Genomic DNA, 27664 nt, shown 5'->3' with positions numbered 1-27664 from the left:
GCCCATGCTCCTCTGGCAGCCAGAGAGATTTTAAAATGCAAATCCTATCCTTCCTCTGCCTAGTACTTCCCGTCGGTCTCAGGGGGAAAGGGCCTCCTCCCCACTTTTCCTGCTCCTGTGCAGGCCCCTCCTTGGTCCAGGCAGACTACCTTCTGTCTGTTTCCAAGGCCCACCAGGCCCTTGGTGACCACAGGGCCTTTGCAAGTGCTCTCTGCTCCATGCACCTGGCCCTTCCTCGCTCTCCAGGGCTCAGTGCTGGGTGACAGCCCCTCCCCGGGTTGCTCTGTCCCTGGGTGGGACCTAGCATGTGGTCCCAGGCCGTTGCCCAGGCAGCCTGTGTTCACCTGCAGGGGTGTGGGCGCCATGGAGATCGTGGCCATGGACATGAAGGTCAGCGGCATGTACATCGCACGCCAGCTCAGCTTCTCTGGCGTCACCTTCCGCATCGAAGAGATCCCGCTGGCCCCGGCCTTCGAGCACATCTACAACCGGGCGGCCCTGCTGGTGAGCCTCTGAGTGGACAGCCTGCATGTCCCCTTGGAGTTACGCCCCCGTCACCTTCAGCGTCTGCCCTTAAGACACCACAGGGATTAGTCAGACTGGACAGGAGGGAGCACCTGGCCCGCCCGCCTCGGTCTTTGGCAGGAGCCCAGCATCTTGATCCTGTTCAAGTTGGGGATTCTGTATGGACTGTACGCCCGCATCCCTGCCTCCCCTCCCCACGATTTCGTGAGCACGTTGCCCCCAGGACAGAACCCAGAGCTGGTGGCCATTTTCTGTCTCTCTCCGTGGGGCCGTCCTGGGCGCTGCGGGGTGGGAGCACCTCCCTGGACCCACCTGCTCGATGCCTGGATCCCCCCAGTGTGACAGCCACAGATGCCCCAGACATGGCCCAGTGTCCCCTGGGGGCAGGACCGCCCCAGCGAGACCCTGGTCTGAAGTGTGGAGAGTCAGAGGCCGCTGGCAGGGAGCTGGCAGGGAGGGTATCCCCGCTGCCTCGGGAGGCGGCGTCCACCCGCCCCTGGGCTGCACGAGCGCCATTCCACCACAGTCTCACCAGCATCACACTTGTTGTTTCTTAACATTTCCGACCGTCCGGCTATTGCCAGGGCCTCCTTGTTGCTCTACTTACAGCCCCCCTTCCCTGGCCCACATTTCCACGGGGCGGGGGCAGCTGGGGTCCGGGCAGAGACGGTGGTAGTGAGCTCAGCCAGGTGTGTCATTTCAGTGGGCCGAGGCCCTGGGCGTGTTCCAGCAGGCAGCCGACTGGATCGGCCTGGAGTCACGCAAGTCCCTGTGGGGCCAGTTCTGGTCGGCCCACCAGCGCTTCTTCAAGTACCTATGTGTTGCCGCCAAGGTGCGCCGGCTGGTGGAGCTGGCCCGGGAGGAGCTGGCCAGGGACAAGGTGAGCTGGGCTGTGCCGGGCCCCCTGCATCCCTGTGTCAGGGGTGAGTGGGCAGAACCCGGCACGCCGTGTCAGCCTCACGATCGCAAAGGAGCCTGCGTGTGGCTGGGCTGAACCCGCAAGGATGGGGCTGGTGAGGGCAATGCTGAGGCCCGGAAGGTTCTGGTCCCGCCTTGCCCCAGGCTCCCCGTGTGCAGGCTGGGCTGGCGAGTCCCAAGAAAGAACAGGGCAGAGGATGGGGGTGGGGGTCCGGGAGCTGAGGCTGGCTGTGGGCTGCCAGGTGGACTTTCCAGGTGGATCTGGGCTTGTCGGGGCCTGGCAGCCCAAGGGACACGGGGGTGGGAGGAGGGAGAGACTGAGGCCCGCCCTGGGTTTCGGCTGCTGGGACAGGGCCGGTGTGGGGCCTGGGGCTTCCCTGGGGGCCCCTCTGGGGCCCGCACTCCGGGGCTGGTGGGCAGGCCTCTGCTCACCGCCACCCACCCCTGCAGTGCGTGGTTATCGGGCTGCAGTCCACGGGTGAGGCGCGTACCCGGGAGGTGCTGGGCGAGAAGGAGGGCCAGCTTGATGGCTTCGTGTCCGCTGCCGAGTGAGTGATGCCTGCGGCCCGGTGGGGAGGGTGGGGGCTATGCTGGGGACCCCTCCCTGTGCGACCCACCCTGGGGCCGACCTGTGGCCTGGCCCTGCCTGTATTCCCAGCCTAGGGAGCGCCCCGGTCCTAAGTGACCTTAGGTCCATCTCGCATCGTAAAGCCAGAAAGGGTAACCGTGGGGACCCGAGGACTCAGAGGGCGCTGGCTGAGGGTCCCAGGGCTTTAGAATGAGGCTTCACGGTGCCTGCACCCACCCCCCCCCAACGTGGGAACCATGCCGTTTCAAGGACGACACTGATTTTAGGGACTGGCCTTGCTGGTCCCCGAAGCCCCTGGCCTCCCTTCCCACCCTGGGTGAGGGTCCCAGCACGAGGCCCCTTGCCTGGCTCACCTCATCCTGGCCCCTCCCCCTCAGCCCAGCATCACCTCCCTTCCCCTGGGACCCCATCCTGGGAGCCTCCCCCTCGGCCCGTCATCGCGTGTGGGCAGAGCTGTGGGCCCTTTGACGGCGGGAGCCCCACCCAGCTTCCCACCCACGCTCCGTCCATTGCCCACCACGTGGGACCCCCGCCCCCCTGTCCTTGCAGCTCCTTTCCCCTCCCACGCGCCTTCTCTGAGCCTCTGCACCCAGACCCACCCGCGGGGCCCCCTGGCACTGGGTGTCCCCACCAGAGCAAACCCACACACGGGACCCAACCCCTCCAGGTCTCCCAGCGAAAATAAACTCTGCTTCTCACTTTCAGAGGCGTCTTTCTGTCGCTAATTCAGAAGCACTTTCCTTCAACCAAGAGGAAGCGAGAGAGAGGACCGGGCAGTAAGCGAAAAAGTAAGCGCCTGCCGCCCGCCTGGACCTCAGGCGCCTTGTGGCCTCCTCCCTTGCTCCTGCCGCCTCCCTCCGGCCTCCCTCCTTTCTGAGCCTTGATCTGGGTCAGGCTGTCACTCCCGCTGCCCGCTCTGCTGCTGGCTGCACAGCCACGTGGCCTGACCCCTGATGCCCTCCCCAACCCTCCAGGGCAGCTTGCTCAGTCAGCTAAAAACCCCAGCGCTGCAGGATGGGGGTGTGGCTAGCGCATCCCCACGGCCTCTAGCCTCACCTCCAGAAGGCGGGGCCTCGCGCTCTCCAGGTGAAAGTGAACCGGAGGCCAGAACCACACTGGTCCAGGGACTAGGATGGAGCCCGTAAAAGCACCCCGGGATTGGGGAGTGGCCTCATAGCACCTTCTGGCATGCACTGCCCGCTGTTCTAGGCACAGGCTAAGCATCCACACCCAGGGGAAGTAGGGCTCAGAGAGGCCAAGCAACTTACCTGAGGGTACACGGCCAGCCTTGGGGGCCCAGTCTTGCTCCTCCCACTTGCTGGGACCGGCCTCCTGGGTGTCCTGGATGGTAGCTTAGTTACGTAGGCCCCTGGACCATCACCCCATCAGGGCCTGGGCTCATCCTCTGGCCGACCCACCCAGGGCCGCCCTGTGAGGGTGGGCGTGTGGCCTCCCCAGGCACCACCCGAGGACACACTGCCGTGTCAGGAAGTCTGGCAGGGATGTTAGAAGTGCCCCTTTACGCTGTGCCCTGGCCACCAGCAGAGCCCAGACCTGCCAAAGGTGGATGGAGCAGGGGGCTCTGGCCCTGAGCCCTGACCATCCTGGTACCCGGGCCTGTCCCCAGACCGTGCCACCAGGACAAAGGCGCAGGGCCAGGCGGCAGTGACCCCTGGCTGCTCTCCTGCAGGGCGGCCGCGGGGCCGTGGGGCCAAGGTGCCCAGGCTGGCGTGTGACGCAGCGGGCGTGATCCGCGTCAGTGACGACAGCAGCACGGAGTCGGACGGCGGCCTGGACAGCGACTTCCACTCCTCCCCCGAGTCCCTGATGGACGATGACGTGGTCATCGTGGACGCCATCGGGCTCCCGGCCGACGACCGCGGTGAGGGCTGCGGCCACCCCCATGCCCTCCCCCCAGGTCCTCCCCCCACGTTCCTGCTTCTCAGGCTCCGAGTGCGGGGGTCGGGGCGCGCGGCTGGCAAGGGCTGGTGGGGCTTAGGGAGAAGGTTCTGGACCCCTGGCTCAGCCCCGCTCCCCAGAGACCCCCGTCATCCTCAAGGGCCAGGGCTGGGAACAGGGCCGTGGGCAGGCGGCCTGGACAGTCCCCCTTGACCGTCTGACCCCACAGGCCCCCTGTGTCCCCCACCGCGGGACCTGCACGGCCCCGGTGTCCTGGAGCGGGTAGAGCGGCTGAAGCAGGACCTGCTGGCCAAGGTGCAGGTGCTGGGCCGGGAGCTGCCCGTCAACACCCTGGACGAGCTCATTGACCAGCTCGGGGGTCCGGAGTGCGTGGCGGAGGTGAGCTGTGGTGCTCCCTGGTGGCCAGCTTGGCGGTGGCGGTGGAGCCGGGGGGCGGTGCTGCAGCTGCTGGGTCCAGCGTCCCGTGTCCTGCACTACCCCTTCAGCCACTGCCGCCCAGCTCCATGCCCACCTCCCCCCACGCCCACCTCCCCCGCACGCCCCCCTGGGCCAGGGCTCCCAGGCCTGATCCCCGACCCCATCCCCCACCCTGTCCCCGCTTCCGTCCTTCTTTCCCCCTGTGCTCCTGTGGCTCTTTCCTGGGACGTCCCCCTGGTGCCACCTCAGTTTCATCTTGGCTCAGGTGGCTGGGTTGCCATAAAAAATCTCAGGAAGATGGCAGTTAACATTCCTGCTGATGGCCCCGTGGGCACCCGAGCCTGGCAAGAGGCCGGGTCCTGGCAGCCCCCTGCCACGCACACCCAAGAGCGCCAGGGTCCCAGGTGGGGGGACAGGGAAACTGAGGCCCACGGGGACCAGCCCCTGGGCGACCACAGCGGCTGACAGCCTGTCCCCTCGCCCCCACCACGGCCACAGATGACTGGCAGGAAGGGCCGCGTGGTGTCCAGGTCCGACGGGACGGTGGCCTTCGAGTCCCGGGCGGAGCAGGGCCTCTCCATCGACCACGTGAACCTCAGGGAGAAGGAGCGCTTCATGAGCGGAGAGAAGGTGGGGTGCGGGGCTGTGCCTGGAGGGCACCCCTGTGCACCTGCGCATGGGCTGGGAGGCACAGGGGTCCCGAGCGGCTGGCTGGAGGACCACCAGCTGTGTGTGGGTGTGTGTGCTGTGCTCCTGTGCCTGTGTGGGACCCCCACAGCGCCCCCCGGCCAGCCCCGCCTTCAGCCTGAGTCCCACGCGCCCGGTGTCGGTGCCTGGCCCACCGCTTCTCTGGGCTGCCCCGTGGGAGCTGATGTCCACAGGGCAGGCAGACCCTCCAGGGGTGACCCGGGATGGTCCAGATTCCATTCTAAGCCTTCGGAGACACCTTCACGGACACACACGTCTGAAATTCCTGTGTGGGTCCCCCCAGGTGCAGCCGGTTGAGCCAGGGCACGCGGGGTGCGGGGCGAGGAGGAGCGGGCTGCCCGCCCTGCCGCCCCACAGACCTGTCCCCGTCCACGTCCCTCTAGCTCGTGGCCATCATCTCGGAGGCCTCCAGCTCCGGCATCTCCCTCCAAGCCGACCGCCGGGTACCGAACCAGCGGCGCCGGGTGCACATGACGCTGGAGCTGCCCTGGAGCGCCGACCGGGCCATCCAGCAGTTTGGTGAGCCCCGCCCCGCCCCAGGCCGCCCCACCCCCGGGCCTGCCTGGTCCCTAAAAGCCCTCTCTGCCTCCAGGCCGGACCCACCGCTCCAACCAGGTCTCCGCGCCCGAGTACATCTTCCTCATCTCAGAGCTGGCCGGGGAGCGCAGGTTTGCCTCCATCGTGGCCAAGAGGCTGGAGAGCCTGGTGAGCCTGTGGGCGGAGGCGGGGGCTGGGTGTGGGACTGGGTGGGGAGGCTCCCTGGGGAGGGCGGAGGGCGCAGGGAGGAGCACCACGTGGGCAACGTGTGACCGCTTCCCCCATCCCGGGCAGGGGGCTCTGACCCACGGGGACCGCCGAGCCACCGAGTCCCGTGACCTGAGCAAGTACAACTTTGAGAACAAGGTACCCGAGGTGGGAGAGCCCAGGAGAGGAGGGTCCTCGGGGTGCCAGGACCCCGAGACCTGGGGTGCCCCAGCCTCTGACCCGGCCCGCGGCCCTCACCCCTCCCCACAGTACGGCGCCCGGGCGCTCAGCTGCGTCCTCACCACCATCCTAAGCCAGACAGAGAGCAAGGTGCCGCTGCCCCAGGGCTACCCTGGAGGGGACGCCGCCTTCTTCCGTGGTGAGTTGGTGGACCCTCCCCACACCGCAGGGGGACACGGGTCATGAGGGGAAGGCCCCATGGGCTGGGGCGGGCAGGTGTGCGAGGCTCTCCCTCCCCACAGACATGAAGCAGGGGCTGCTGTCTGTCGGCATCGGCGGGCGCGAGTCCCGGTCCGGCTGCCTGGACGTGGAGAAGGGTGAGTCCCACGCCCCCGGCCCCGCACCTCCCGGGTGGGTGGACAGGGAGGGCCGGCTGGACGAAGCCTGAGGCACCCTGTCACCAGCAGACTGCTCCATCAGCAAGTTCCTCAACCGCATCCTGGGGCTGGAGGTGCACAAGCAGAACACGCTCTTCCAGTACTTCTCCGACACCTTCGACCACCTCATCGCCGCCGACAAGAAGGAGGGCAAATACGACATGGGCATCCTGGGTGAGCCCCGCTGGGGATGCCCTTCCCCCCGGGCCCGGGCCCCCAGACCAGCCGCTGACCCCGCTTGCCCTCCCCAGACCTGGCCCCTGGCATTGACGAGATCTACGAGGAGAGCCAGCAGGTGTTCCTGGCCCCCGGGCACCCGCAGGACGGGCAGGTGGTCTTCTACAAGGTGAGCGGCTGCACCCGCCCGCCCCGCCCCCTCCCCTCACCCCCACCCCCCCTGATGCCTGCGTGTCCGCAGATCAGCGTGGACCGCGGCCTGAAGTGGGAGGAGGCCTATGCCCGGTCGCTGGAGCTGATGGGCACCCACGACGGCTTCTACCTCTCCTACAAGGTGGGCCCCCCGGCAAGCCCCCGGCGCACCCCCACGGGCAGGACCCTGGCTGGTGGGCCGGGAGGGGAGGGCGGTGGGCTGCGCGGGCCCGCACACCGTGGGGACCCCTGCCCAGCACGTGCGGCGCAGCCCCAGCCTCACGCACACCCCCACCCAGGTCCGTGGCAACAAGCCCAGCTGCCTGCTGGCCCAGCAGAACCGCGGCAAGCTCTTCACCGTGTACAAGCCCAACATCGGGAGGCAGAGCCAGCTGGAGACCTTAGACAGCCTGTGCCGGAGGTTTCACCGGGTAGGCCCCGACGGCCCCGCAGTGCGCCCCCACTGTGCCCCGCGGTGCGCCCGTCTTCTGCAGCCCCCAGGCTGGCCCTCCACCTCCATGCTCCGCTGCCCTGGCCGCCAGGTGCAGGATGAGCGGGCCTGGGGCCTTCGGACCTCCTGTTCCCCACCTGCGCGCTGGGGGGCATGGACAGGCCGCGGTCCAGGGGCTCAACCGGCTGTGTCCACAGGTGACAGCGGAGGAGGCCAGAGAGCACTGGGAGAGCAGCTACACCTTCTCGCTGACTCACTGCAGCCACACCACATGGTGAGGGCCCAGGGCAGCCTGGGGGGAGTGGGGGGGGGTGTTGGGGGGGGGCTCGGGGGGAGTGGGGGGGTGTTGGGGGGGGCTCGCCCACGCCCATGCCGCAGCTGGTCTGAGCCGTGGTCCCCGCGCAGGAACCGGCACTGCCGGCTGGTGCAGGAGGGCAAGGACTGCGCGCAGGGCCTGAGGCTGCGACACCACTACATGCTGTGCGGGGCCCTGCTGCGCGTGTGGGGTCGCATCGCCGCCGTCATGGCCGACGTCACCAGCAGCAGCTACCTGCAGATCGTGCGCCTCAAGACCAAGGACAAGAAGAAGCAAGTTGGTGAGCGGTGGGCGCAGGCGGGGTGGGGGAGGGGGGTGTCCCGCCGGGAGGGGGGCGCCGCGCCCCGCCCCGCCCCTCGGGCCCTGACCGCCGGCCCCGCCCCCACCCCGCAGGCATCAAGATCCCCGAGGCCTGTGTGCGCCGCGTCCTGCAGGAGCTGCAGCTCATGGACGCCGATGTGAAGCGCAAGCAGGCGCGCGCCCGGGGTCTCCCCGCGCTGCCGCCCGCCCCACGCCCGCTCGCGCTGCCCTGCGGCCCCGGCGAGGTCCTGGACCTCACGTACAGTCCACCGGCTCAGGCCTTCCCGCCGCCCTCGCCCTTCGCCTTCCCGGCCCCGGCCCCCGGCCCCGGCGGCCTGCTGCTGGGTGTCCCCGACGCCCCGGCTGACCCCGCGGCGCTCCTGCACCAGGGTTGCGACATCAACTTCAAGGAGGTGCTGGAGGATATGCTGCGCTCCCTCAATGCCGCGCCGCCCCCTGAGCCCCCCGGCCTGCTGGGCGCCGGCGGCGGGGCAGCAGGCGCGCCGGAGGGCAGCGGGGGCGCCGAGCGGCAGAGCGTCATCCAGTTCAGCCCCCCCTTCCCCAACTCCTAGGCCCCGGGGCATCCTTCCCGCACGAAACTTATTTATCTATAATAGGCGCCCTGTCTACACCGGGGAAGCGGGTGGTGAGCAGGGCCAAGAGCCCTGCGGACTAGTGAGAGGAGCAGGCGGGGCCCGGAGCCCTTTGAGGCGGGGCCAGGGTCCCTTCGTCCGGCCTCCCGAGGCCTTCACTGCAGTGCCTTCCCACCGGTGCCTGGGCAGACGCTCGAGACGCTGCCGGCCCTGGGGGTGCCCTCCAAGCCCTGCCTGGTGGGCAGTGGCCATGCGCAGGCCCCACTCAGGACACTCAGGGGCCAGGCAGGGCCTGGGGGTGGGGGGCCTCCTCTGTGCCTCTGTCCTCTGCTGCCCCCTTCCAGGCCGGGGTTGGGGCTCCCACCCCACCCACCTTACCAGGCCCGGTCAGCCCTGAAATCCACAAAACTGGGTGGCCCCAAGAGCTGGAAACTCAGGAAACCCCAGGTGCTCAGGGCCCCACCGCCTCTGGGGGGCTCCGTGGGGCAGATCTTCTATTAATATATGCAACCCCCTCCCTGCTCTCTGTGCCCTAAATTATTGCCCAGCCACCTCTCCCAGGGCCTGGAATCTCCTGCGGAGCTGGTGGGTGGCCCCCTGGTTTCTATGTGTATTTATAATGAATTCAAGTGTATATATGTAAAGAGATCTTTTTTAAATATATGTGCCTTTTCACTACTTCCCAGGCTGTCTGCTGCTCTGGCCTGCAGGGACGGCGGGGAGGGGCCGTACGGTGGTCTGGGGAGGCTGCTGGCGCTCCCTCTGCTGCCTCACCCCACCCACAGCGCCTGGCCTTCTGGATGACCGGGGCCAGGCTCGGGGAGACACCCGCCCCAGGAGGCTGTTTGTCCGCTGCATGGTCCTGGCACCAGGATAGCAGGCCAGCTGCCTCTGCACTGGCCGTACCAGGCCCCAGGCGTCTTGGAGCAGACACTGCTGCCTCCTGCCCACCGAGACGTGAGCCGCCTGGGCTCGTTGTTCAGAACCCCGTGTTCAGGACTGCGGGCTCTGCCTTGGTTTCTTTCCAGGTCTTCCTCGGGGTGTTTGTTGGTTGAGGCAGGCGGGGCAGCCTGGGGACAGGAGAGCCCAAGAGCTGGACCCAGTCGGGAAGGCAGGACTGGACGCCAGGCCCTTCCTGGAAGCTGTGGGGAGCATGCCCGGCCTCTGGCCCGGAAGTGGGAGGGGGCTGCCCCCAGCCAGGAGGCGGACTGGTGGGTGGGAGTCGGGAGGCCCTGGTAGAAGCAGGCCCTGGTAGAGCGGCTCAGCCACTCTACAGCTGTGCCCCCCTCCAACTCTCACCAGGATGGCTCTCCTGAGGTGCAGGCAGGCAGGCTGTGCCCACCAGTCCTCCTGGGGGGGCTCCCTCTGCCAGGTGAAGCCCGTGGGCAGGCCTGGTGCAGACTCCGCGTCCTCACCGCGAGGCGGGCTTGGTGCCCAGCTGGGCCCGACGCCCAGCTCAGGTGCAATGGGCCTCCAGTAGGCAGGCCCACAAGGCCCAGGTCGCCTGACCCTCCCACCTGGGTACACTGGAGGAGACCGAGGCCCCCCGCGGGCCTAGAGCAGTGGGCCAGTCAGGAGGCGGCATCTCCGCCAGGATCAGCTCTGCCCTGGCTGGGCTGAGGAGATTAGCAGCTGGGGCAGCAGGGCAGGTGCAGCCCTCTGAACCACGAGGGAACTCCACCTCCCACATCCCCCGCCCCCCAGCCTGGGAAGCTGACTACACCTGCACCTGAGCCCAGAGGGGCCTGGGACAAGACACCCCCCACCCGCCAAGTAAGCAAAAGCAACAAGCAAGTCAATTTGTATTGTGTGTTTTATTCCCACAAGGCAGCAGGGGGTGGGGTTGCCGAGCCGTGAGCCGGGCCGAGGAACCTTCCTCCGGCAGGGGTGCACGCCGGGTTCTCGGGTCTGCCCCACCAGGGGCTGGTTTTCAGGCAGACCATCATGGACGCCGGGTGGAAGGCTCCGAGGGGCACAGGCGGCAGGCTCGGGTCGGGGGAGCACACTTGTGGAGCTAGAGGTAGCACGGCAGGTCCTTCTCTATCACCTGCGGGGGAAAGGGGGTCAGGGCCGCCTCTTCCCAGGGCCCTCCCGGGCAGGCTCCCCAACAGACACCTACCAGGGGCTCTTCCATGGGACCGTACCGCTTCACCACACAGCCGTTCTTGTCAATGAGGAACTGCGGGGGAGGCCGTGTCAGGACCCGAGGCCACCATGGGGCTGGGGCGAGCCAGCAGTCCCCATGCGCCGCCCCATTTAGGTCAGGGCCAGGGACCCTTGAAGCAGCCCAGCTGTGGCTGGGTCTGTCCCCGTCCCCCGGGCCCCCAGCATGCCTTACCTTGGTGAAGTTCCATTTGATGGCACTAGAAAAGAAGCGTGAGATCGTGAGGAATCCCGTGGCAGCTGCAGACCCCCCATTGCCCCTGGGGAGCCATCCTGACACCCCCCCCCCCCCCGCTCCCCGCCTCGGCCCCCAACTCACTTTCCCAGCATGCCCCTCCCCTTGGGCTGGACTTTCATCCACTTCCACAGTGGGTGGGCATCATCCCCATTCACACAGATCTTGCTGAACATGTCGAATTTGACGTTATGGCCAGCAGCGAACTCTTTGATCTCGGCGTTACTCCCTGGCTCCTGTGCAGACAGGGGTGCTGGGGTGAGTAGGGAGGAGCCTGTACCCCTTTGGCTCCCGCTTCCACAGAGAGTCTCTCTCCCCACGCCTGCACACAGGGACACAGGGACATCCAGGGCCAGCTATGACGCACCTGCTTCCCGAACTGGTTGCAAGGGAAGGCCAGGATCCGTAAACCACGCTCAGCGAATCGGGCGTGCAGGTCGACCAGCTGAGTGTAGTTTACCTCCGTCTTGCCTCATTGCGAGGCCACATTGGTGATGATGCACACGTAGCCCCTGGAGGCAGGACAAGGCGGTCAGGTCATGGCCGCGACCTTCCCCCTGCTCCCTCCACCAAGTGGGCAGGTACCCACCGGTACTTGTCCAGGTTAACCATGTGCCCGTCGATGTCCTTAGCTGAGAATTCGTGCATGGAGCGAGCACTGCGCCAGTCGTCGCGGGACGCGCACTGCAAGGCAAGGGCATAACGAGTGGCCGGCGGACCTCGGGGCCTGGAGCCCGCGGCCGCCCGGCCCGCTCGCCCAGCTCGCCCGCCCAGCTCGCCCGCCCAGCTCGCCCGCCCAGCTCGCCCGCCCAGCTCGCCGAGGGAGGAAAACCGGAGTCCTGGGGCAAGTAAAAGGGGAGGCTCCACCTCCTCAAAGGCGCACGCTCCCCTTCACAGCAGGGCACATTTGACCGTAGACACTGAGACCCAGGAAGTGTTCGGAACCCCGCCAGGTACCCCAGCGGGTGGGGAGGCCGCCCGCGGGTGTGGGGGCCCCGCGCGCACCAGGTCTTGGAACTCGCTGCCGCTGCCTCTTTCCCCGGCCGCGGGCCCCCACCTGCCCAGGGCTCTTGGGAGTCGGCGGAAGCCGGGGGCGCGCCCTCCTGCAACAGCACTTTCGAGCCCTCCGCCTCCGGGGGTCTCGGCGCCGCCGCCTGGCCAGCAACCGGCGTCGCTGCCTGCGACGACCCGGGGAGCCGGCGGCTGCGCGTCCCATGCCCGCCAGTCTCCGGCCGCACCTGTGCCCACCGAGCGCCGCGCCCAGAGGACAAAGGGTCGGTAGCCAAGGGCGCTGGGCCGCTCCTCTGTGACGCCACCGCGAGGGGCCCCGGGGCGTGCAGGGCGGGGGAGGGGCAGTGACGCCCCGTGGCGCGTGATCCCGGATTTCCACCCCGTCGGACACCCCCGCTCTCCGGGCCGCAGGCGGGGCTCCAGTGGCCAACGACGCCTCCCCCAGCTGTCCCGACGCTGCAGCTTCTGTGCGTCTGGGGCGCCCACCCGGGGGTCCCGACCGCCCAGCCCTGTCCCAGGCTCCCCCGGACGCGGCCCCCGCCCCCCACCGAGACTCGGACCGTGACCCCGGCCCGCGCGCTACCCACGGCCCCGACGGCCGCGGACGGGGCGCCGAGCGCTGTCCGCGCGCCCGAGGCCGGCGCCCCACGTCCAAGGTCGCCGCGGCCCCGCGCGCCGTAAGGCAGGCCGCGCGCCCGCCCAACGGCCAGTGGCGCCGCGCTCACCATGGTGCTGGCCAGGCCGGGCACGGCCAGGGCCCCGCAAAGAAGCGTCGGCTTCAGCAGACGACACAGGCGGTTGAAACTCATCGCGGCGGCAGCGGGGGCTCCCCGGGAGGCAGCGCTCCTCCCCTCGCCGAGCCGACCAATGGACGCGCGCCGGCGCGCCTCGCTTCCCTGCCCTAGGCCACGCCTTCCAGCGCCCTCATTGGTTGGATGCGTCGGCTCTGCATACGCGTGCCTGCGCCAGCCAATACGGGGCCGGGGTGGGGGGGGGCTGGCTGGGCGGGGCCGTGGCCCGACGGCGGTTTTCGTCGCTGTGACTGCGCATGCTCATCGGCCGGTGGGTGGCAACGTAGACGCCAGCGGTGCTGTGAAGGCTTGCGAACAGTTATCTGCACTGAGGGATGCCCGACAACTTGAGATACTACTGGAAACCCGTGGCGGGGGGGAGGAGGAGGGGTGGGGGAGGGGTGGGTGGGCTGGCTCGAACTCTCAGAAAACTCGCCCCAGCTCATTGAAAACTGTTTTTTTGTTTTGGTATTTTGGGGGTTTTTTTTGCGGTACGCGGGCCTCTCACTGTTGTGCCCTCTCCCGTTGCGGAGCAACAGGCTCCGGACGCGCAGGCTCAGCGGCCATGGCTCACGGGCACAGCCGCTCCGCGGCACGTGGGATCTTCCCGGACCGGGGCACGAACCCGTGTCCCCTGCATCGGCAAGCTGACTCTCAACCACTGCGCCACCAGGGAAGCCCGTGGTTTTTGTTTTTAATGTAAATAAAACCACGCTGGGTGTCGGAGACCTCCCCACTGGGGCTGCGGTGTCGCTGCGAGGGCCTGGGGGTCACCTAAGGCGACAGCCCCGGACGGCGGCGTCCCTGCTGCAGGGTGCGCCGTCAGCACAGAGCCGAGTGTCGCCGCCCTTGGACAACGCCGCCTTAGCTGCTTATATAAGTGACACGTGAGCCCTGGGGAGGGCCGTTAGCAGTTTACCCTGTGGTCCCGCCCCCCTTTCTCCTGGAGGACGCGCAGGTGTGTGCTTAGCAAGGAAAGCGCCAGCCCAGAGGGATCTGTTGTCATTTGCAACGTGACACAGCGTGCGGTTCTGGATGGGGCTCCCGCTGGTTTGGTTCCAAGCTCATTTCCACTCGAGGCTTAGGCGTTTGGCCACCGCCCAGATCCACCCCATTCTTGGGACCTGAGTCACAGAATTCCACACCGGCCTGGCTGCCCCCACCCCCAGCCGTGGCTGGACGTTGACCTGCGGCCAGGAGGGTGTTGTGCTGCCCGTGAACTTCTCTCTCCTTCTTGGACCCTCCCGGTGAACGTTTCTGCAGAGGCCTTGGGGGCAGGACTTTCGGGGCTGGGGTCCTTTGGGGGAGAAAATGAGCCCCCTCCCTCTGCCCCAACCCAGGCCAACCCAGGGCTTAGATGGCCGAGTTTGGTGGCAAAGGGGACAGGATCCCCGGGACCAGGTTGCTACATTCCTTCCTTGCCCAATAGCCTTCACGTGCTTCTCCCTCTCAGCCTCGTCACGAGGGGCCGACGACTTCTGAAGTCGTTTCTTGGCTGGGAGCTCCCATTATCTCAACTGGGTGCCTCACTTCTCAGGAAACCCCCCCCCTCACTTCTGCCCCCTGGCAGCACTGGGTGTCAGGCCACCCTGGTGAGTCTGAGTGGCCCTTGGGAAGCCTCAGCTGTTCCCAGTTTCCCTTCAGCTGGTATCTGTAACTTTGTCGTGAAGATGGCTACCGGCTGGCTAATTACTTGAGGGTTTCCAGAAAAACAGCTCAGGGCGACCTTCCCTCCCCTTGGAGCCCACCGAGGGGGAGAGATGGAGCAAGGCCTCAGCCCATTCCTGACTTCAGGCCAGTTAAAATAAGAGCAGAACTGGGCAGGATGAGCTGCCCACTGTGGTCCCACTTGCTCTGAGATTTGTGCCTGGGTTTCACCGCTTTTCCACACTTTCCCCACTTTACAGAGGAGCAGTGGAATCCTGGGGAAGTCTCAAGGCTCCAGTGAGGCTCCCCTGTGGTGACCAAAGTGCCTGTGTCCCCCAGTGGGGACACTGAGTTGCTTACCAGCCAGAGGCCTTTCCGGAACCAGGGCCTGATTTCTTTTTAGAATAAAACATTTTTTTAATTGAGTTAAAATCCACATAACATAAATTCACCATTTTAACCAAAGTGTACAATTAAGTCATTTCTAGTATATTCACAACGTTGTGGAACCATCACCACTATCTAATTCTAGAACATTCTCATCACCCCAGAAAGAAACCCCATCCGCATTTGTAGTCAACCCCCCAGTCCCCGGCCCCCACCGTCTACCTCCTGTCTCTATGAATTTGACTTCTCTAGGGACCTCACATGAGTGGAATCAGACAGTACTTCACTTTCTGTGACTGGCTTATATCATTCAGCACCCCAAAAAGTAACCCCCTGTCCCCATTACCAGTCTCCTCCAGCCCCCTCCCCCAGCCCCTGACAACCATGAATCCACTCTTTGTGGATTTGCCTGTTCTAGACGTTTCACATCATGTACTGTGTGGCCTCTTGTGTCTGGTGTCTCTCACTGAACATCATGTCTTCAGGGTTCATCCACGTTATAGTGTGAGTCAGTGCTTCTCTCCTTTTCATGTGGAGTAATATCCTATTATATGAATGGACCATATTGCGTTTATCCATTTGTCCATTGATGGGTTGTTCCACCTTTTGGCTTTGTAACGCTGTACAAGCTTTTGTGTGGGCATATGTGTTCATTTCTGCTGGGTATGCACCTCAGAGTGGAACTGCCGGGTCACATGGTAACTCTGTGTAACTATCTGAGGATCTGCCAGACTTTCCCACAGCCACTGGTCCATCTCACATCCCCACTCAGGAGTGTGAGGGTAGTGGCCTGATTTCTTTCTTTTTTCTGATTTCTTTTTTGTTTAAACATTTATTTTATTGAAGTATAGTTGATTTACAAAGTTGTGTCAATTTCTGCTGTACAGCAAAGTGATTCAGTTATACATATATAACTTCTTTTAAAATGTTATTTGTTTTATTTATTTATTTATGGCTGCATTGGGTCCTGGTTGGTGTGCGCGGGTTTTCTCTAGTTGTGGCGAGCAGGGGCTACTCTTTGTTGCGGTGTGTGGGCTTCTCAGTACAGTGGCTTCTCTTGTTGCGGAGCACGGGCTCTAGGCACGGGCTTCAGTAGTTGTGGCATGCAGGCTCAGTAGTTGTGGCGCACGGGCTTAGTTGCTCCATGGCATGTGGGATCTTCCCAGACCAGGGCTCGAGCCTGTGTCCCCTGCACTGGCGGGATTCTTAACCACTGCACCACCGGGGAAGCCCAGTGGCCTGATTTCTGAACCTTGGGCTCTTCCAGTTGGGCTGCATGGTGGCGAGGTTCCAAGGATAAAGTTGCCACTCCATGTGCTGTTGCTGAGGCCACACGGTCACAGGCAGGATTCTGAGTCATGGGCCTTGGGGTTGGGCCCACCTGCTACTGTGAGCTCTTTCTCCTCTCTCTTCCCTGCCCCCAAGAACAGCAAGGCTACCTAATGTCCCCTGTCACTTGCACCTGGGCCCTCCGCCCTTACCATCTAGGCCACCCTCTGGATCCTCCAGCAGTTCTGCCCCCTCCCCCACTCAGACTTGCCCATCACCTAGGCAGACACCCTTTGTCCTGTCTTAAACCCACTCTGGACCCTCTCCCTGTTCCCCTTGCTACATCCACATCTCCAATATCTTTCCTCTCATAAATGCCTTCCCCAGCCGGGCCCCATCCTTGGATCTGCCCTCTGCGGTCACAAACAGTGTCCCCTTGGCCAATCCCCTGCTCAATCCTCAGATCTGCTTTGACGGCTGCTCTGTCCCTCCTCCTTCCAACAGCTGCTTCACTGGGCTCCTGGACACCTGGCTTCCACCCACCCTCTATTTTTTTTTAATGTTTATTTACTTATTTATATTTGGTTGCGTTGGGTCTTGTTGCTGTGCCTGGGCTTTCTCTAGTTGCAGCGAGCGGGGGCTACTCTTGTTGCAGTGCGCGGGCTTCTCATCATGGTGGCTTCCCTTGCTGCGGAGCATGGGCTCTAGACGCACAGGCTTCAGTATTTGTGGCTCACGGGCTCTAGAGCTCAGGCTCAGCAGGTGGGGTGCACGGGCTTAGTTGCTCGAACCTGTGTCCCTGTGTTGGCAGGCGGATTCTTAACCGCTGCACTGCCAGGGAAGTCCCTCTAGTCTATTTAAGAAGCACTTAAGTATTGCCAGCGCTGCAATCATCAGCCACGTACCTATGCGTGGGTGCTGTTCTTGTCCCTGTTCTACAAGTTGGGGGGGACATCGAGGCACAGAGAGGTTAAGTAATGTGCCCGGGTCACACAGTCAGGACTGGAGCCCAGGTGGCCACACCACTCTACCTTCTGCTCTTTCCTCCCCTCCTCCTGGCCTCTGAACAAAGTAGGCAAGCCTCGCACCTAGCCTCTGATCTGCTCAGTGATCTCATCCAGGCTCCCAGCTCCTGTCTCCACTGTACACCCACAACACCCACGTCTGTCTCCACTCCAAGCTCATCCCGAGTTCCAGACTTGTATCCCACTGCCCCCTGGATGTCTCCCCTTAGGGTCCCCTGGGAACCCCAAGCTGACCACGTCCAAGACCCCCTCCCAAGCCGCCCCACACCTTCCCACCCCAGTCGCTCTCCCTCCTCTGCCCGCCTCTGCGTCTCTCATCTCCACATCCTGTCCACCTGCAGATCCTGTGGGCACTGCCCTCCGGACACCCTGGACCTGCCTGCTGCTCACCCTTCCCTTGGAGCCATACCTATCTCTGGCCAGAACGGTCTTCCTCAGCCCCCTCCCTGGTCTCCCTGCTTCTGCCCCGCGGAGATGCTGAAAATGGCTGCAAACCTGAACTTTTCAACCCAACCAGCAAGGCCTCCCAGGATCTGCCCCACCTGACCTCTGACCTCTTCTCCCACCCCTCCCCCACCACTGGCCTCCTTGCTGCCAACACAACCAGGCACGGTCCAGCCTCAGGGCCTTTGCACACACTGCACCCCTGCCTGATACACTTTCCTCCAGACATCCCCACGGCTCCTACCCTCTCACCCTTTGGGTTTTTGCTGGCAACTTCCTTGACCACATTTTTTTTTCTTGTTTTTTTCTGGCCGAGCGGCTTGTGGGATCTTCGTTTCCCCCACCAGGGATTAAACCTGGGCCCTCGGCACTGAAAGCACGGAGTCCTAACTACTGGACTGCCAGAGAATTCCCTTCCCTGACCACATTTGGGACTGCAAACCTCCCGTCTCCCTCAGCCTGGTATATTTCTTCTTCCACAGCATTGTCACCTTCTAACATACTTTATTATTTACTTATTATGTTCACTGTTTCTGTCCTGTCTCTGCCTGGCATGTAAGGGTGCTTGGCCTGTTTTTTTCACTGTCCCTGTGGTTGCTCATTAAACATTGAATCATTGAATGAATGCATTACTGAATGAGAAGTTACCAATGCAGAGGCACTGGGCTCGTCAGGGGTGGGCAAACCTCCTGTACGAACTCGGGGGCAGGGGCAGATGCGGACTGTAAAAACATGCAGTCTTGGGGGCTTTGGGGTATCCAGGCAGGGGCTGGGCTGGGGCTCACGGGACAGGAGAGGGGGAAGACAGAGGTGGAAGCATTTCATAAGCACCAGGAACTATTCCAAGCTCCTCCCAAGTACGACCATCTCCTTAGATCCCCAGCTAACCCTCTAAAATGGGGACACTTTATTTCCATTGTACAGAGGGGAAACTGAGGCTCGGGGGCATTAAGTTGTACGTAGCCCTGAGCCAACTGAGAAAACCCCCTACAATTGGACGCACAAACACTCATGGAGCGCCACTTAGGCCGCCCGACGGTCCCCGGGAGCTGAGCAGACCCCTGACCTAGTCAAGGCCTCAGTTTCCCCGCCCACACTTCGACTCTGTTCTCTGGATTCTAAACGGCCCTCCCAGGCCAGCATTGAGCGGAAACTACAACTCCCGAGGGGCCTTGCGGTCAAAGCCTCGCGAGAACTTCCGAGGCGCGGGTGGCGGTGCTGGTCGCACGCTTCTCGCGCAGCCAACCGTCGCTTTAGTAAGGCTCGGGCTGCCTTTGGCGCTGCCGCTCCCGAAGGTCGCTTCATTCAGGCATTCGCTGGCGACAGCCCTGCAAGGGGAGGGCGACGTGAGGGGGCCTGACCGGGGCTCGGCGCAGGCGCAGTGAGTGCAAGCGGCGGCAGCCATGGACGACGAAGAGGAGACGTACCGGCTGTGGAAAATCCGCAAGACCATCATGCAGGTGAGCAGCGCGCTTGGCGAACGCGGTGAGAACGAGCCTCGCTCCCCCAGGCAAGCCGAGCACGCAGCAGCCGGAGCGCGGACGGCGGGTGCGAGGCCCGGAGGTAGAAATGAGCTTCCCCACCCCCGGCCGCGCGGCTGGAGCGGAGGGGTCGGGCTCAGGCTGGGTCCCCGGGGCGGGGGTTTGCGGGGGACGGAGTCGAGAGTCCAAGAGCCCCCCGGGAGGGGGTCAGGGTCTCGCTCGAGCTGGAGAGAGGGAGGACGGCAGACGCTAGGCCGGCGCGTGTTTGTGTCCATGGAAGGTTCTGATGTTACCTTCCGGGGTTCTTGAATTCCTTAATCAGTAGAAATTGATAGCAGGCCAGACGAGAAATTTAAGCCAGGCTTTATTGGAGTTTGTGCTGCAGCGTGAAGGAGCGATAACAAGCAACAGGTGCCGTTGCTCCAAGGAGGGCGAGCTGGTGTCTTAAATGGGGTAAGGGTGGGGACGGGTCCAGGGGTCAGGCCGGAGGGGTGGCTTGGAGGGGTCTGCCCACCCCCTTGGTGGTGCTGTGTGCAGGGATCATGCCCAGTACCCTGCTTTTGCTCCCGGCTCCTCAGAAGTGGCGGTTAGGTTCTTGGCCTTTTTTTTTTTTTGCGGTACGTGGGCCTCTCACTGCTGTGGCCTCTCTCTCCGGTCGCGCAGGCTCAGCGGCCATGGCTCACGGGCCCAGCAGCTCCGCGGCATGTAGGATCTTCCCGGACCGGGGCACGAACCCGTGTCTCCTGCATCGGCAGGCGGACTCTCAACCACTGCGCCACCAGGGAAGCCCTTATGGTTTTTCTTGTTGTTGTTTTTTCTCTTCTTGGCCTTTTTGTATCTTGGTCCTTGTTTGCCCCAACTGCGCATGTGCATAGTTATTTCTAGTCCCTTAGATATAGTTTCTGGGTGTTTTGTTGCTGGAGGAGACATTTGCCCAGGTGCAAGGGCTACAGCAAAAGGTCCCAGGTCCCAGACTGCCTTATCGGCACCACCTCAAGTGCATATCGCAGAATCCCGGGGTCGTGGGGGTGGAAGGAACCCTGGTGGGCTTGTCTGACCGCTGTCTGGTGGCTACTTAGATGTCCCAGCCACCAACTTTGAATTACTCGGGCCGGGGCCGGGTCATACCAGCGTTCTCTGTGTGCCTCGTTCTTTAATCCACCCCGTGGGAGGGGACCAGTGTGATGCCACGGAGGCTTGCGGCGTTGATCAAGAGCACCCACCCTACCGGGAATCCTGCTGGGCTGGTGGCCCCCAGCCTCTCTGCCACTTTGGAAAGCTGCCCAAAGACAGGGCCGGAGCACCTGTGCTTCTGGCTGACAGTGTCAGGGGTCCCTGGGAGAGGAGACCCAGGGCTCTGGAGGGAGACTTGGCCGAGGAAAGTGGGTGCGGGCAGGGCTGGGCTGGGTAGCGATTCCAACCTTCCTTTCTTTGTCTGGGTCCTCATCTAGTGCATGCACTCAGAGCCCCAGTTTCTGAGGCAGGACCTAGAACTGCTGACCCTCAGGTCTTTGCCTGCTTTTCCAACCGGCGTCTGCCCAGCCAGCCGTCCCTGTCTGCCTCAGACCCTGGGGCCTGGCTCTGCATTCAACAGCTCTCCTCACGTCCCAGCTCTGTCCCGGTCTCCTCCGCAGTGACCTCGCCTACCCCGAGCTCTTGCTGCCGTCCCCCCTCCGCCCTAGGGTCACCTGGTCCTTTCTCTTTGCAGCTGTGCCACGATCGTGGCTACCTGGTGACCCAGGACGAGCTGGACCAGACGCTGGAGGAGTTCAAGGCCCAGTTTGGGGACAAGCCCAGTGAAGGGAGGCCTCGGCGCACAGACCTCACGGTGCTGGTGGCCCACAACGATGACCCCACTGACCAGATGTTCGTCTTCTTCCCAGGTGAGGGGCAGCTCAGGGCCAGCTCTTAGCAGCCACCTGCCTTGTGACCCAGAGTCTGCCTGCTCTCATCCTTCTGCTCCCTCGCCCTCCTTGCTGTGGGGACTCCTTTTCCAGCTTCCTCTTCTCGGTCACCTTCCCCATTCTCTCTTCCTCAACCCTTTTCTCTGACCAAGGTTATCACAGGCCTCCCAGCTGGGCCCCTGGGTCCTCCCTGCCCTCACCCGTCAGCCCAGCCTCTGCTCCCAGTGCTTGCCCTTCCTGCGCTGCTGCAGGACTCCTGCCCTGTCTCGTCCCTGCCGGTTCCCCCCTCGCCTGCCTGGTCAGTGTCCATCCATAGTCCCTGGTGACTGAGCTCAAGTGCCTCCTCTTTGGGAACCCCCTCTGAGCCCTGGGTTGAGTGAAGACAGTCCCTCCAGCACCAAGGCTGTCCCAGGACCCCTGTGTTCCTCTGTCTTTGCACGTCCTACACTGAGGCAGCCTGGCTCTAAAGCCCCAAAGGTTAGGGCCTTGTTGGGTCATGAGCACCTTGGGGGCCTACCCCAGCGCCGTGAATCAAAGGGGTGGGCAGAAAATGCTTGTTCAACAGACCCAGGTGGCACTTTTTTAAAAAATTTATTTTATTGAGGTACAGTTGATTTACAATGTTGTGTTAATTTCTGCCGTACAGCAAAGTGACTGAGTTATAAATATATATACATACATATATATGTGTTCTTTTTCATATTCTTTTTTACTATGGTTTAATCCCAGGATACTAAATATAGTTCCCTATGCTGTATAGTAGGACCTTGTTTATCCATCTTACAAATAATAGTTTGTATTTGCTAACCCCAAACTCCCAATCCATCCCTCCCCCAGCCCCCTCCCCCTTGGCATCCACACATCTGTTCTCTATGTCTGGGAGTCTCTTTCTGTTTTGTAAATAAGCTCATTTGTATCATCTTTTTAGATTCCACATATAAGTGATATATGATATTTGTCTTTCTTTTTCTGACTTACTTGGCATAGTTTGGTAATCTCTAGGTCCATCCATGTTGCTGCAAATGGCAGTATTTCATTCTTTTTGATGGCTGAGTAGTATTCCATGGTATATATGTACCACATCTTCTTTATCCATTCATCTGGACATTTAGGTTGTTTGCATGTCTCGGCAATGGTGAATGGTGCTGCTATGAACACTGGGGTGCATGTATCTTTTTGAATTATAGTTTTGTCTGGATATATGCCCAGGAGTGGGCTTGTTGGGTCATATGGCAACACTGTTTTAGTTGTTTTTGTTTGTTTGTTTGTTTTTAAGATTTGTTTGTTTATTTATTTATTTATGGCTGCGTTGGGTCTTAGTTGCAGCATGTGGGATCTTCATTGAGGCATGCGGGATCTTCCGTTGCAGTGCACAGGCTCTTCAGTGTGGCGCGTGGGCTTCTCTCTAGTTGTGGCATGCGGGTTTTCTCTTCTGTAGTTGTGACATGCAGGGTCCAGGGCGCGTGGGCTCTGTAGTTGTGGCGTGTAGGCTATAGAGTGCGTGGGCTCTGTGGTTTGCGGCACGCAGGCTCTCTAGCTAAGGTGCGTGAGGCCTCTATTGTGGCGCACGGGCTTAGTTGCCCCACGGCATGTGGGATCTTGGTCCCCTGACTGGGGATCAAACCCACGTCCTCTGCATTGGAAGGTAGATTCTTAACCACTGGACCACCAGGGAAGTCCCCTCAAGTTTTGCATTTAAATCTTTGAGCCATTTTGAGTTTATTTTTGTATATGATGTGAGGGAGTGTCTAACTTCATGGATTTACATGTGGCTGTCCAGCTTTCCCAACACCACTCGCTGAAGAGACTGTCTTTTCCCCAGTGTACATTCTTGCTTCCTTTGTCGAAGATTAATTGACCGTAGCTGTGTGGGTTTATTTCTGGGTTCTCTATTCTGTTCCATTGATCCATGTCTATTTATGTGTCAATACCATGCTGTTTTGAAAACTGTAGCTTTGTAGTATTATTGTAAGTTTGGGTGAGTTATGCCTCCTGCTTTTTTCTTTTTCCTGAGGATTGCTTTGGCAATTCTGGGTCTTCTATGGTTCCATGTAAATTTTAAGAGTATTTGTTCTAGTTCTGTGAAAAATGTCATGGGTAATTTGTGCTGGGTTTTAGCTGTGGATCCATGAATTGCTTTTTTTATGTTGAGATATATTCCCTCTATACCCACTTTCATAAGAATTTTTATCATGAATGGATGCTGAATTTTATCAAATGCTTTTTCTACATCTGTTGAGACAGTCGTGTGGTTTTTGTCTTTCCTTTCATTGATGTGGTGTATCACACGTTGATTTGCATATATTGAAGCATCCTTGTGACCCTGGGATGAATCTAGGTGGCACTTTTAAGAAGAGTGTCCCTTGTGTGTGAAACGTATTTATTGTAGACTTTGGTGCCTAAGCACGTGCCTCCCGTGGTGCCATCTCGGGGGTGGGACCACCTCACTTCCTGGTCTTTACTGACAGTGGGGGTGTCCTGCTGTCTCAGATGGGCCGTGGCACAGGGTTGAGGTCCCTGCCTGTGTTAGTTTGCACGGCTGCTATAACAAAACCCCACAGACCAGGGGCATAAACAGACAGTGCTTCTCTCCCAGTGCTGGGGGCCTCTCACTGGTGTGTAGACCTCCGTCTTCTCCCTGTGTCCTCACATGCTCGTCCCTTCCTGTGTGTCTGTGTCCTGATCTCTTAAGGACCACAGCCTCACAACCTTGTGTTACCGTAATTACTTTTTTAAAGACCCGATTTCCAAACATAGTCTCATTCTGAGGTTGCTGGGGGTCAGGACTCCAACAGAGGGACTTCGGGGACAGGGCACTGCCGGTCGGTGGAGTGGGGTGTGAGGAGAATGGCGAGAGGCAGCGGACGTGCTGCACGCGGACTCCGGGGCTGCCCCAGCCGCCAACCTGCTGGGCTACTAGGGTCCAGCCGTTCTCTCGTGTCAGGCCCCAGGCCCTGCGTGCTGCCGAGACCGTGAGGACCCCCGGTGCCGGCAGCGAGGAGCTGGGTGGGCTGTCTCTGTGCTGGGACCGTGCTCCCCGGGTCATCTTGCCTCCACTCAACTCTGAACACCCCAGCCCTTGTCTCGTGGGCCCCTGGACTAAACAAACTGCTTAGTCTGGGACTTCCCGAACCTCAGAACCGCTGAGGCACCGCGCAGACCCAGACTCCCAGACCCCACTTCCAGAAAGAGGTCCCTTAGGTCCGGGGCCCAGGGCACCTTTCAGCTCCCACGTGACATGCAGGCAGCCAGCACCCCGTTCTGGGACTGGCAGCCGGGTTCTCACTCTGCAAACGGGAGGCCGAGGCCCCAGTGGGGGAGCAGCACGGCAGCGCCTTGGCAGGGGTGGGCTAGACGGGTGCCGGGCAGAGGGCTGGGGGGGGGGGGGGCGGCCAGTGTCCACCAGCGTGTACTTGGTCTGCAGAGGAGCCCAAGGTGGGCATCAAGACCATCAAGGTGTACTGCCAGCGGATGCAGGAGGAGAACATCACGCGGGCCCTCATTGTGGTACAGCAGGGCATGACACCCTCCGCCAAGCAGGTGGGTGCCCGACGCCTCTGGTCCCCGGCTGTGGGTTGGACTGGCCTAAGTGGAGGCTGGTGGTTGGGATGGGCAGCTGGCGAGCACCTTTGTCCCCGTGTGAACACGGGGACACAGGCTGTGGGGTCCAGGGAGGGTTTGCTGCACCAGCTCCCGGCAACCGTGGGAGCATTTTGACAGACGGGCCCTCACCCTTCTTGCAATGAGACCGAGGCCTCGGTAATGTGCTGAATGCCTGGGAGGGGCGGGGTGGGCCTCTCCCCAAGTGGAAACCCTACCCACTGAGGTGGGTTTTCTTGATGTGTGACGCAGGACCCGCGCAGCTTCCCGGGTGCCAGCTGCCTGCAAGGAAGGGCGTGGTGGGTGGGCCCGGGGCCAGCGCAGGGGGCGGGTGCCCGCCTCAGCTGTGCCTGAGGGTCGGTGTCTCTTCCAGTCCCTGGTCGACATGGCCCCCAAGTACATCCTGGAGCAGTTTCTGCAGCAGGAGCTGCTCATCAACATCACGGAGCATGAGGTAGGGGTGGAGGATGAGACTGGAGACCCGCCTCCTGCCCCCCAGGCCCCTCACCTGTTCGGGGTTGGCGGACATCCAGGTCTTGGGGAGGCGAGTCCGGGAGCCCCTTCATGGTGGAAAGAAGGTGGGCCGGGGTCTCGGTGTGTGGCCCTTGGGCCAGGAGCAGCTGGGGCCTTGCTAGGAGGGCAGGTTCCCAGGCCCACCCAGCCTGCAGAGTCAGGAGCTTGGGATGGGTGGAATCTGCATGTCCCCAGGAGCCTCGGAGCTCCGGGATTGTGCCCTGCGGCCCATCTGCACGGCTAGGGGTGTAGGCTCCAGGACCCCCGTCACAGTGTGGAGTCAGGACTTGTGCAGATGCCTGGGGCCCCCACGCTGCACCCCTCCTCTGGAGGGCCTGTGGGGTCTGTCGCAGCCCTGTGGAGACCCAGGTTCTCTTCTCACAGCTGGTCCCAGAGCACGTTGTCATGACCAAGGAGGAGGTGACGGAGTTGCTGGCCCGGTAGTATCCTTTCTGGCCCCCAGCTGGGCCCGGCTCCTCTCCCCTACAGCTCTTCCCACAACGCCCCCAGTCAGTCCAGCAAGGCCTTTTCCCTGACCTGCTTCTCAGTAAACTCCGAGAGAACCAGCTGCCCAGGATCCAGGCGGGAGACCCCGTGGCACGTTACTTTGGGATAAAGCGAGGGCAGGTGAGAAGCCCCTCCCAGGGAGGAGCTGGGCCCACCCCCAGCCCCCTTCAGAGCCCAGGCTTCTGAGCAGGGCAGGAGGGACCCCGGGTCCCGGGAGCCAGCTCACCTGCTTTCCTGCCTCTGCAGGTGGTGAAGATCATCCGGCCCAGCGAGACTGCAGGCAGGTACATCACCTACCGGCTGGTGCAGTAGCGGCCCGACAGACAGATGAGGCGAGAGGGCGCCGAGGGCCGGGTGTGGGCGGCCGGGTGTGGGCGGCCGTCCCAGCCCTGTGAGTGAGCCCCGCCTGTTACGTGCTCTGGAGGGAGCTCACATCCAGCCTGTGCGCCCAGCTCATGCGACAGACCGGTCACACTGCTGGCTGCCCCCTCTCTCTCGGCAAGTCCCCCGGGGGATGGAAAGATGGGCCGTGACGACCCACCAGGCTGGGAGTGTGGTGGCCGGCTGTCCGGGGGAGTCCGCTCCTCCTGGGAACCTTGCCTCTGCTCCCCTGGGCCGCAGGGTGGCCCGCCTTGGGCCTGCCTTTCCTGGCCTGAGGGTCCCCGTGGCCTCTTCTGGGCTCCTGGACGCTGAGCCCCACCCTGGATCCCACCTGATGGTGCTTTGGGAGGGGACAGGATACCACAGGGTGGCCCCGAGCTCCTCCCGGGCTTCTGTCGCCGTGTCCCCCACACAGTGGCCCTGATGCTGCTTGTCTGGGTGCTCCGAAGGCAGCGGGGAGTGAGACCGATTGCTGCGGAATGCTGGGTATCTTAACGAATTAAAAATATCTTGAGTAAGTAAGTTCACTTGTCTGAAAGACCAAGGTGGAATGTCTACCCGGTTTGCTGTGAGCAGCCTTGCTCGGGCTTCTGTCCCCTCAGCGGGGTCTTGGCCCACTTGCCCCTGGTGGAGCTGTGAGGGAGGGGCTCCAGTGCCGCCTTCAGCTTTGCTTCTTGGTGCTTTTCTTGCATAGAAGTTTGGGATCAAACTACCCCCTTTTCCCTCTACTAATTTCAGAGGCCTCCTACCCAGGCTAAGAGCAGTTGTCTGTGTTTTTGTTTAATAGCTTCAGTGAAGTAGGATTTATATACCATACAGTTCACCCATTTAGAGTGTATGGTTCCGTGATTCTTAGTATATGCACAATCGGGCACCCATCACCACAGTCAATTGTGGAACATTCCACCCTCCTAAAAAGAAACCCTGTCCCTGTCAGCAGTCACCGCCCCCCTGCCCCCAGCCGCTGACAGCCACGAATCTGTGTCTGTGGAGCTGCCTGTTCTGGACGTTTCCCATCACTGGAATCACACCCTGTGGGTCCTTCTGTGTCTGGCTTCTCTCACTGAGCATCGTGTCCTCACGGTTTGTCCACGTTGTAGGAGTGTCAGGGCTTCACCCCTTTTCACGGCCGAGTGATGTTCCCGTGTGTGGAGGGACACGTGTTCATTCTTCAGTTTGATGGACTGTTTCCATTTGTTGGCGACTGTGCGTCATGTTGCTGTGGGCATCCAGATGCGAGGTGGTGTGGTTGTGTTTATTTCTCTGGCTGTGGGTGTGCCTCGGAGTAGAATTGCGGGGTCCTGCAGAAGCTCTTGTTTCCTTTGGAGAGACAGGCTGTCTCCGCCGCGGCTGCCCCGGTTCCTGTTCGCGTCTCCACCTCCTCACCAAATCGCGGCCGGGGGTGAGTCGCTGTGGCTCAGATTCACTTGTCTGATGCTGAGGGTGGTGAGCACCTTTCCCCGGCTCACCGGCCACCCGGCGGTCATCTCGGAGACGTGTCTGTGCGCAGGTCCTTTGCCCCTTGTTTAACCGGGTTGTCTCTGCCGAGTTTTAGGGGTTCTTTATATATTCTAGGCTCAGGTGTCTTATTAGGATATACGCTTTACAAAAATGTTTTCCCACCTTTTGTATTTCTTAGCTAGCCCCTTGTAGCCTTTATACATAAGACTCGAATCCTGGGATTTACTTCTGGGCATCATATGACTTGGGGCTGTCACTCTCCCCCAGACAGCGGTCTTGACGCTGTTTGGTGAAGAACCAAAGGTGCTCTCCTCACTGCCTTGAGTTGGCACTCTCGTAGTGAACGCACAGATTCATGTGGGTCTGTGTTGAGATCCT

General features: G+C 62.0%; 3 protein-coding genes across 6 annotated transcripts in view; 2 read left to right on the top strand and 1 right to left on the bottom strand.

The window, feature by feature from the left end:
• Positions 1-9147, top strand: part of SBNO2 (strawberry notch homolog 2) — a 43799-nt gene extending 34652 nt beyond the window's left edge. The window contains exons 14-32 of one of the 3 annotated variants that reach the window (XM_032625126.1): positions 351-504; positions 1229-1405; positions 1894-1991; positions 2738-2820; positions 3723-3914; positions 4161-4330; positions 4868-4999; positions 5461-5596; positions 5670-5782; positions 5909-5980; positions 6092-6200; positions 6304-6378; positions 6469-6612; positions 6690-6784; positions 6857-6949; positions 7107-7238; positions 7456-7532; positions 7664-7854; positions 7968-9147. In XM_032625126.1, the coding sequence (XP_032481017.1) occupies positions 351-504; positions 1229-1405; positions 1894-1991; positions 2738-2820; positions 3723-3914; positions 4161-4330; positions 4868-4999; positions 5461-5596; positions 5670-5782; positions 5909-5980; positions 6092-6200; positions 6304-6378; positions 6469-6612; positions 6690-6784; positions 6857-6949; positions 7107-7238; positions 7456-7532; positions 7664-7854; positions 7968-8446 (2722 nt within the window). In that variant the 3' untranslated portion in view covers positions 8447-9147. Of the gene's footprint in view, positions 1-350; positions 505-1228; positions 1406-1893; positions 1992-2737; positions 2821-3659; positions 3915-4160; positions 4331-4867; positions 5000-5460; positions 5597-5669; positions 5783-5908; positions 5981-6091; positions 6201-6303; positions 6379-6465; positions 6613-6689; positions 6785-6856; positions 6950-7106; positions 7239-7455; positions 7533-7663; positions 7855-7967 lie in introns of all 3 variants that reach the window. The other 2 variants (XM_032625125.1, XM_032625127.1) reach the window with 2 other exon arrangements.
• Positions 9148-10262: 1115 nt separating this feature from the next.
• Positions 10263-12752, bottom strand: GPX4 (glutathione peroxidase 4). 2 transcript variants are annotated; one of them, XM_032625129.1, is made up of 7 exons: positions 12602-12752; positions 11455-11549; positions 11233-11377; positions 10950-11101; positions 10806-10830; positions 10587-10646; positions 10263-10514 (listed from the first exon to the last, which is right to left on the bottom strand). In XM_032625129.1, the coding sequence occupies exons 1-7, from the start codon at positions 12683-12685 to the stop codon at positions 10482-10484; spliced, it is 594 nt and encodes a 197-aa protein (XP_032481020.1). In that variant the 5' UTR covers positions 12686-12752; the 3' UTR covers positions 10263-10481. The 2 variants fall into 2 exon arrangements, with proteins under 2 accessions (XP_032481020.1, XP_032481019.1); XM_032625128.1 differs by lacking the exon at positions 12602-12752 and adding an exon at positions 11923-12313.
• A 6007-nt stretch (positions 12753-18759) lies between these two features.
• POLR2E (RNA polymerase II subunit E) lies at positions 18760-26352 on the top strand. The gene is made up of 7 exons (XM_032625510.1): positions 18760-18899; positions 20629-20803; positions 24249-24364; positions 24798-24878; positions 25322-25380; positions 25486-25564; positions 25691-26352. The coding sequence occupies exons 1-7, from the start codon at positions 18843-18845 to the stop codon at positions 25754-25756; spliced, it is 633 nt and encodes a 210-aa protein (XP_032481401.1). The 5' UTR covers positions 18760-18842; the 3' UTR covers positions 25757-26352.
• The last annotated feature ends 1312 nt before the right edge of the window (positions 26353-27664 follow it).

The sequence above is a fragment of the Phocoena sinus genome, chromosome 3, assembly GCF_008692025.1.
Source record: "Phocoena sinus isolate mPhoSin1 chromosome 3, mPhoSin1.pri, whole genome shotgun sequence".
Lineage (NCBI taxonomy): Eukaryota > Metazoa > Chordata > Mammalia > Artiodactyla > Phocoenidae > Phocoena > Phocoena sinus.
Note: the sequence above shows the minus strand (reverse complement) of the source record. Positions and strands in the feature narration are given on the sequence as shown.